This window comes from Hyposmocoma kahamanoa, unplaced genomic scaffold, assembly GCF_003589595.1.
Source record: "Hyposmocoma kahamanoa isolate Upper Pololo Valley unplaced genomic scaffold, ASM358959v1 78, whole genome shotgun sequence".
NCBI lineage: Eukaryota > Metazoa > Arthropoda > Insecta > Lepidoptera > Cosmopterigidae > Hyposmocoma > Hyposmocoma kahamanoa.
Window position 1 is genome coordinate 11,213,273 of NW_020653945.1, and position 10,176 is coordinate 11,223,448.

Sequence of the window (10,176 nt, forward strand, 5' to 3'; positions counted from 1 at the left end):
CTTAAAACAATATTACTTTAACCTTACATTGACTTTTCGTACAATGACGCGCTTAAAGTAAGCTTATTATAATGTTAAAACCATAGATTTAGTATGTTAAAACTATGATGTTGAGACTATTCATTCACTCAGTTCGTATTAAGACGCGAGTTTAACTTTAAAGTAATATTGTTCTTATGTCAAATTTAGCAATCTTAAAATAGTTACTCGGACGCAGTGGAAACAATATTATTTTCGAATTTATTGTCTAAGTATTGATTTGTTATGATTAAAAGTTATGTTGAACTTATATATTTATACATAAATCTCTTCAATATTTTGTTTAATTTTTAGCTAATTTTTTAGAAATAATTTCTCGTTAAATAAAAATACGCGATGTTTATTTCGAAAAATTATGCAAGCGACATCTATATGCTTCTTGGCGACACTAACAAACACACTAGACTATAATTCTGAATTCACAACTTAAGTATCAAGACTCAGCTTGTTTTATTTATTTTTCTTCGTGAAAATGCGGAAAAATAATTGAAAACAACGTAATTTTAATAGATTTTATTATTAGGGACATACTTTTCTTTTTAACAGACTTTAACTTATTCACTTAATGTAAATAACATTAAGTACTTGAACAATAAGACGATTCGGATCATCAAAAAAGAAAGAGATGGCATTATATAATTCATATAGCGTTATTTCTTTCCTATTTTTAGTAAGGATTAGACAATATTGAGAAATCATTCGTTCTTTCAATCACTTTAGTAATAAAACATTACTTGGTTGACAGATTTGTCATGGTATAAATATGAGTAATATATATTTTTCTCGGTTTTGAGTTATTATCACAAGCGCTCTTTTAACTAACGGCGCCAAATATGAGGTAGTTCTCTATTATATATAATAGAGTAGCAATCGTATCAAACCAAAACACTGCAAGTCCCATTTGTGTCTTGTAATTTTTGCCTGTTATTAATGCAAAAAAATATGATTTTTTTTTTTCAATATAAATAGTATCATTAATATCTAATGTACGAAGTACGTTAAATGTATTATACACTGTTAACCTTGAAATCTTACAAAAAAAAACAGAAAAATCTTTGCAGCATGTTCTCAAAATGCTGTTTTTGGTATTACAAGGTTTGACAACATGAAATAACAACTTGGAACAAAAAATAAACATGTGGTAGTGCTAACAATCTAAGTAAAGCTTGAAATACACAGAGCAGGTGCGAGCAGGTCGTCAGGTCGGGACGGGCTCGGGTGTGTTGTCGCATGGACGAATAGGCTGCGGTGAAAAGGTTATTCAATCTCTCACTACTTGTGACTAGTGGCGACGAATGCGAAAAAGTCAATACAAAGATCTATAACAAAAATACATAGTAGTATTTCGATAACTCGGTAACTGGAGGTCTGCTCCCGTTTTCCGTCCAACATCCGTCCGAAACAATTAGGCTCAACTCACACTGGCGCAGAGTCAAAGCGTCGCGACGCGTCATGTTTTTCGCCTATAGCATATTCATCTCTATTTTCCCCATCATTAAGGTACAAATTTGTGTTTTGCAAATATGGAACGTCAGACGCCAACCACACTGTGATCCCGGCGCACTAATGCGAGCGTCGTCGCGCGTCGCCGCTCGTCCCCAGGCGGCGTAGTTGAAAAACAGGATGCGACGCGACGCTTCGACTCTGCGCCAGTGTGAGTTGAGCCTACCTGTTAAATAAATAATACTCGACCCTACCTGTTAAATAAGTAATACTCGACCAAATCAAAAAACAATGTCAAGTATGAAGCTTCATTCACATCAGACGTCTTTTAAATTGATCGAGTATTACTTATCGAGTTCTTAAGTTTTCGCGATTGTTACACATAAGAAATGAAACTATTTTTCACGTCGGTTTGTTTGAAAAAACAAATATACGCGAATTAAATCCGGAAAAATAGTTTCATATCCTACGAGTATTACTTATTTGACAGTAACTGTTTCGGACGAATATCAGACGGAGAACGGGAGTACGACCCCTGGACCCGTGACTCAGATGGTTAGAGCAATGCTGTGGTGCAGCATGGGCGTGTCACACCAATCTCACTTATTTTTAAAACCATTAGTTCTGGGAAACTAAGTTTGAAATAATTTTATGCAAAATCGTGTAACTAACTACCACAATCACAATTGTTTAACGTACAATCGATGTAATTAACCTTTACTACAATAGGCTTTTTTTTTTCTTTGTGTCATCGTTATTTTTTTATGATTTCATTTAGTCATACATACGGTGTAAAGCGTATCACCTATTTTGAGTTACGTGACACTGCCCATTACTAGCGTCAAAATTTTGGCCAAAGGCTATCTCATGTATATTCATTTACAGCAAATAGGCATTTCAAATATTTTATGATATAAATTTTACATAGTTCCTGTACCAAAGAAAAGTAAAAAGTTTAGGTATATTTGGGTATATTAATAAAACCATTCGTTTTAAATGAATTTTTCATTCATTTAAAACAAACATTATTTAATTATAATATTCATAAAAAGTGGAAAGTAGTAAATATGGATCAAATTTATTTGGGCCTAATCATAAAAATGCGAACAAAATTTTGTCTTTCATTATCATTACAAATGTATATTTAACAATTCTGATGTTGTCAAATCCACTTTGGATAATAATTATATTTATTACTTAAATTTATATAATTAAAGTTAAAATAAAAAAAATATATCACATAACTCGAATTGCGAGAGGTAGGTACGCGTATTATCGCAAACGCTTTGTTATTGTATCGCCTATTTCAATTAAGCTTAGATAAATGAAAATCCCATTATAATAGCATTGAATTAATGTGATGCAAGCATTTTGCGTATACTATATCTTCGTAAATACATTTTACAAAAAAATAATCAGTTAAGCCTTGTTACGCGTAACTCACCTATCTTAAGATAATAGAGATGTGTATGACACGGCAATGGACGTGGCTGCAAGTCCCACCGAGTCGACGAAATTTTTCTGTTTTCTATCTTTGTATTAATAATTATAACAAAACTAGTGGAGTTATTTCACAAAAAAGTTATTACAAATTTAAACACACATTTCCCTTCAAAGTTGATCATTGGTGGCATCATCCTATATAATTTTGAGTTTTTGTGTTTGTTGTACTTTATTTATTTAGTATAAGACTACGCTATCTAATGAAACTGTTTACACTGCAATTGAAAATCATCCTCACCTGATTTTAGTCGGCTTTAACGCGTATCGGTATGGTTTCATTCGAAGTCTTGGTAAACTCCTCCTGCATTATGCGCTGTGCTTTGTCCATGAGAACCGGTAGGTCGTCCTTCGATAAACCATCCGTCTCAATCGTCGGCAATATCGTAATTATCACCTCACCTGGGATATTGCAATTAAAACACTATAAATTAGTACATACATGAGTACTAAGATTGCAAAAGCATTGTATAATAAAAGAGCTTAGTTGTAAACTACTAAAAAAGGACAGCAATATACGCATTATTAATTTATTATATTGAATCGAAATAAGTAAGGAAAATAAATAATAATATAAATAAACGCACGCACTCATAGCCCCGCACTTGAGCAACAACACTGACACAACCACAAATTACACCCAAACTCACGAGAGAAATAAATGTACACCATACAAATATTTCTTTATCCCAGCCCAGGAATCGAACCCGGGCCTGTGAGTGTCAGACTAGCATGGTAACTGTTCGGCCACAGAGGCAGTTAAGAAAAGTAATAATAGGCAGTTAGAGAATTCTCTACTATATTGAATTCTAAACCACGCACTCCGAATTCGCATGTAATTTGATTATTACAAACTCAGCATAACATACAATAATACTTACGCCTAAACGTGCAGCAAAAATGAAGTGTCAGATAAAAATAAATAGAAAAAACTCTTGGCGGAACTGCCCGTTCGTCGCCATAACAGTGCCAGAAGAAAACCAGACCCCAACAATCTGACTCGAAACTAAAGTAAACCGTGCCACAATGCATCAATGGCGGGATAAATAAACAACAGTCAATAAATATGTACAGTCATGTAAAAAAGTTTCTGATCACCTAACACCACGAAAATCCAGTTTTTATAATATCGACTATATTAAACTTATAAGCGACACACAACGTTATTGCAAAATACGCTAATATTTTAAGGAAAATCTAGATTGTTGTAGTTGAATTTCAGATGTGAACTAAAAATTGTGAGCTGATCTTTTATATGTTACCAAGCGATGTGACAAACAAGTCGTGCTCCTGGTGGCAAGCGATACGCCTATCCATAACAGTCGCAGTGCCACTCAGAAATTTCAGTCAAAGATCGAAGGTGCACTACGACTGCGCCTGTCACCGTCAGACATAAGTTGACAAGTCCCATGTGCCTGTAATTCCACCAGCACCCTTATCCTACAAAACCAGAACGGGGTAACGCTCACATTACTCCTTGGTGGCAGAAATAGATAAGGAGGCAGTACTTCCATGAACGAACTCTTTCACAAGGAGCTCTACTACTACAAAATGTACTGTCAAGTACGTGTCAAATGGTATCAAGTTTTGCATCTATTCTAATCCTAGAATTTGATGAGCCCATTTCAGATTTAAGACTTTTAGTGAATTTTTTATTTTAAAATTGTTCACTTCTGTTATTTGTTAATAAAATAGTACATACTACTACACCATTGTAACATAGGTATTGATTTTGATAAGATTTACACTTTGTGCTATTAAAATATATAAAAAGGTACAGGCATAAAAAAGGTAAGAAAAATCGGGAATCTAAATTTAAAGTATCAACAGCTAATAGTAAAAATAGGAAACTCTAATCGGTTATTACGCAATCAGTAATACAATCCTATCATTGCAAAACTCGAAGCGTCCTCGGCATGCGCGTCATTTCAAAACTCACAAAGCAATGGATAAACAGGTAAGCTCGTGGTGTATTAACGATTTTACATTAAATCCGGTAATCAGTAAGTGCAATCTATAGCCTTTAGAAATGATGTTTTATTTAATTGCAATACGGTTTAGGATACTATTCTACTGGTTCAAGCCATATACATCCTATTGCTGAACAAAGAACTCTTCAAAATAGAGTGTTAAAACTGTAGGTATTGTGAAGTTGGGGGCTCCACATGCCATCTAATTATGAAACACGAAATATATCATCATCACATAAAACATTTAGCACTTTTTATACCTGGTGTACATTTATGTACCTACTATTACATCTATTCGTGTTCAACATGTGCCTATGTTGACGGCTAGTATGTGGAAAACAAGCCGTTATTGATAGACATCATTGATGGTATTTTACACTTTACTTATCGTAAAATATCTTCGCTTATCTTTTTGTAACGGATGCTATAGTGAAACACTTTAAATTAAAAAAAAAATATTCGAGTGAAAATCTTACCGGATCCAAAGCGCCGTCGCTTGGAGTCGAGGAAATGATATTTGGAAACTACGACTGGTTGAATGGGGGCATTCGCACTACTCGCCACGTGGAACGCTCCTTTCCTGAACGGCAACAGTTTGTCGCCAGAATGCCGCGTACCCTCAGGGAAAAGGAGCAATTTACGCTGAAATTTGCAATGAAATCTTATTCAATTTGATGTCCAGTGCACCAAAATGTGTAAATTTCTATCAAAAGCAAAAAAAATGTACCACTTGTATGCTGTGGACAGGAAGGTACCTCAATGGTGACAGAAAAATGTAAAAGTAATCAGACAAAAACAATTTATTTCCCATGAATTACGAATAATTTACCGATACTTATTATTGAGAAAAGCCAGTCAACTCGGTATTATAATTTAACTTCAATTAAAAGAACGCCAATAAGTCAATTCAAAATGGTTTATTGAAACCGTTTCCAAGCCCTGACTTACATACTAAACACCAAAAGATGTAAGCATTGTAGGCGTCGCAGTATGCAAAATTGAACACTAAATGCACTCTTATACATTAGATTAGATGTTTGGTATGCTGTATATTATAAAAGGTTTTGACACCGAGAACTGAAAGACAAATACAATGTAAAATTTATACATAATGACGATGCAGATTTAGTCAGTTTGTCACTAAACCTCTGATATCTGATCTATTAGAACTCTAAATCACAACTATCTCACTAAAATTTTAAACCCTCGATTATGGTTGACCCTGAAAGAAACCAAATCAGGTAATTGATTTCGTTACATTTGATTTTAGATTATTTATGTTTTTTAATTGATATTGTTGAGATATAGCTGATATCAAAGTCCATGATAACGTTTTTCTTGATATCAAAAAACGGATTTATTTATAGCAGCCCATTTTTTCTACTCACATACGTACTTCATAATGAAATTTTCGATGGCCCGAGATATATCATGTGATTTTTTTTTGCCGCTTTTGTACCTAAACCTATTAGACAGTAGAGAATGGATTGTCAAGATAACTGATAACCAGGCATAGGCTAATGCATTTTTAAGCACCAGGATTTTACGAAAATATGGTGACGTTCAGACTGACTAGAAAGTATCTTATAATTAGTAAGTTGCCGTTTTAGATAAGTAATTTTGTTAGTTATACGATAACTTTACTAAAGTGATTTATTGAGACTGAAAAATTAACGTACAACAGATTTTGCATGTTTTCTGCTTGGTTAAAAGAAAAAAAAAATAAACGATGTTATTGTCATTTGTTTCGTTTTATATCCGTCCCCAGACCACTCTTTTTTTCAAATCGTTATAATTCCCATATTTTTGTTTTTTTTTACTGTCCCTCATAATAATACATACATTACGAATATCTTTACAAATGTGCAAGGCTAATTAACGAACTAAAATATGAAAATAAATGATGGGTCAGCATTTTTTCAAAATACTTCCATCATTATTAGAACTGCCCGTGTGTATACTATTGTACCAACCTACAATTTCTTACTATTTAAAAAAATATTTTGAACTTAATTATACAGTATTCATAAGAAGTTTATATGTACACGTACTAACCAATTAGTGCCAGTATCATACGAGCATATGACCTGTGAGCCAGCTAATATAGCGATAAAAAAATCATTCTTGTCCGTTAATAACACGCAAGGTTAGTGCGAACTGTGGACTGCTAACTATCACACAAAGATTACAACTTATACTCAAGGCTTCACCTAAAGGTAAGTAGAAAATTTACGGAACATTCATGATAACATAGGTCAGTATGTTAATGTATTTTCAATTCAATACAATTCACTTTAAATATATTTATTCGTCAACATACATACATGATGATAAATAAAATTATAATAATATAGGAACTAAATAGGTAAAGAGTATAGGGAACATACGAAATATACAAATCACAAAGTTCTTAGCTAATAATATGTCTAACATTATTATTGGAATTATAGTCATTAGGTCATTAATATACAAATAAATATTTTGAATCTATAAACTAAAAATATTTTTACTAAAACAATTGATTAAAAGTGTCAAATTACTATTACTTACTAGGATTTAAATATTCATCTATAGAGTAAAAAATGTTTGGTCAGGGTTGTTGCGAGTATCAGCATCCGTGTCCGCGGATAATCCGCATAAATTAAAATATCTGCATCAGCCTGGCGGAGACTCGATAACAATCATCATGAACAAGGTTGTTATTGATGCAGGTTTTTTTACACATCAGCGGATGCGAATGCTCATTTTTTTACTTTAACATCAGCAGATATGCTCAATTTATATATTAATAATATATCGGACTAGATATATGGTATAAATATAATATTTAAAAAAAGATGTTAATAACACGTATTACAGCTTTCCTACGATAAACAACCCAAAATCCAGCCTTTAAAAAGATGACAGCTGATAACATGCGACCAAATTAAAGAGAACAGCAGTAAATCGAAATATGAAACTCACTACTAAATATTGTACTTGACCGATTAATCAAATGACAGCTGCAGTTTGCTTACTTTTAGTTAATTACCTAAACCTTTATTATATACTATATGTGTACGTATATATATGTGAATATCCACAATAAAGATCAGTCAATGCGGAGACTGATGCGGACGCGGATATTTTAATATATGCGGATTATCCGCGCATGCGGATGCTGATATTCGCAACAACCCTGATCATGAATTGATTAATTCTTCCATAAACTGTTTCGAATAGGCTAAACGTCCAACCACTCAACAACTACACTAGTACTTATAAATATACCAACTTAAAATAATGGTTTAGTTTAATGGTTTTAAATCACTCTTCTATGTATGCTCAGTGTGCGAGTATCGTCGGCAAAGAACGATGAACTAATTTGAATGATCTCTTTGATGAAAATGGAACATGACCCCGAGGACATAATTATATAAGGACACAAGACATCATAGGTATCTGCACAACAAAATTGTGACCACGAATGGCTTCGTATCTAAATACCTAACGTAACTTTAGTTTGCACCTCCAAATAACGTTCCACAGGCCTAAATAAATTTAAAAGCGCTACAAAACAAAATCAACATACTTACAAACAAAATGGTACAATAACAATTAACATTTGTATCTATGTCATGAAAGTACATTTTATTCACCTCTTTATAACCTCGGGACATAAAACTTAGCCACAAGACCTCATTGTTAGGTGTTTTTTGTTATTCTTACGGTCACGGTTGAAAGGTGTGAAGGTTAACATATGTGTGCGGACTGAATTTCGCTTTTCGACTTTAATTTCTCACTGAGAGCGTAAAATTGTGTCTTATTTTGTGTTGGTGGTGGTAAAAAAATAACATAGAGGTAAGTTGCCTTACGTTCTGTGATCCCAGAGACGAGGCGGAGCCCCCTGATAGGGGGCCTCGTTCTCTATCTGTATCCCCGTCCGTTAGCTCAATGGAGATCAACATCAGTGGTCAAAAGAGCAAGCGCCCTGCTTGCGCGGACATTGATAGCTCCACTAAAAAGACAAGACTCCCGCCGTCTGCGTCAGTACAACATACGTATACCCTGGACGGATACGAAAGTAACTCTGACTTGAAATATTCAAACAACGATGCTGGGCCCTTTCTGGTCCATGTTTCTCGCACAGAAAGTGACTCCTCTTCTTCCACAAATTAAATGCGTGCTTTAAAAATCGCCCAAACAATCTACAACAGCAAAGTCTCGGGAATTTTAGAAATAAAAAGCATTGGCAGGGACAAAGTATCAATTTACTTTCAAACACCACAGGATGCAAACAACTTTATTGATAGTCCACTCCTTAATAATCAAAAACTTTCTGCTGTAATCCCTCGCTTCCACCTCACCCGCAATGGTGTTGTTCGCCAGATCCCCTTGGAATGGTCCCTCGAGGAATTGGTTCACTCCATCAAATGCCCCCCAGAGGTTAGGCTAGGAGGCTAAATAAAAAGCGTATAATTGAAGGACAAGCCACTTGGGAGCCATCTGCCACTGTGGTATTGACATTTTTGGGACAGATCCTTTATTTTAATATGTCTCTCCCAGTGGACCTATATGCTCTACCCATAATTCAATGTCACAAGTGCTGCCGCTTTGGACATGTTCGTGAACAATACCGTTCTCATCCGCGTTGTTCTAGATGCGCCCAGAATCATGATGGCTCCTCCTGCACCGTTCCAGATGATGCTGTGTCTTGCCTTCTCTGTTCTGCCTCCCATAAAGCTACAGATTCAAGGTGCCCTGAGCATGCACGTCAAAAGCTAATATAATAGTGATGGCTGAAGACAATATTGGTTACCTAGAAGCTTCCAGACGATTCAGTTCTGTCCGGAAATCATATGCTGCCATGGCATCTCCAACCTAGCACCCGCAGATTCCCCCCCTCTCCCCGCTCCCCCCAAACAGTTAGGTCTCCTCCCTGTACCCCTGTCCGCCCACAGTCCCAGATTCCTTCCACATCTTATCGTAAGACAACTTTTACAGAAAGCCGCCGCAGACAAGAACAAACCCAAGGATATGTATGATAGATACTCACATAACCTCATAACATCTACACCAAAATCCTTGCAACCTAATGAGTGTTCTCTCCTTAGGGACCCCTCAAATAATAATAACCCTTCGAGTTCTTAGGTTTTCGCGATTGTTACACATAGGAAATGAAACTATTTTTCCGGATTTAAATCGCGTATATTTGTTTTTTCAAACAAACCGACGTTTCGGGCCC

At 34.9% G+C, this 10,176-nt stretch overlaps 1 protein-coding gene across 4 annotated transcripts in view; it reads right to left on the bottom strand.

The window, feature by feature from the left end:
- Window positions 1-10,176, bottom strand: part of LOC113232781 (1-acyl-sn-glycerol-3-phosphate acyltransferase alpha-like) — a 39,468-nt gene that overhangs the window by 13,952 nt on the left and 15,340 nt on the right. For 2 of the 4 annotated variants that reach the window (XM_026467571.1, XM_026467567.1), the window contains exons 5-6: window positions 5,429-5,594; window positions 3,224-3,384 (exon numbers count right to left, since the gene is read on the bottom strand). In XM_026467571.1, the coding sequence (XP_026323356.1) occupies window positions 3,230-3,384; window positions 5,429-5,594 (321 nt within the window). In that variant the 3' untranslated portion in view covers window positions 3,224-3,229. Of the gene's footprint in view, window positions 1-1,094; window positions 1,359-3,223; window positions 3,385-5,428; window positions 5,595-10,176 lie in introns of those variants that run through there. The other 2 variants (XM_026467569.1, XM_026467568.1) reach the window with 2 other exon arrangements.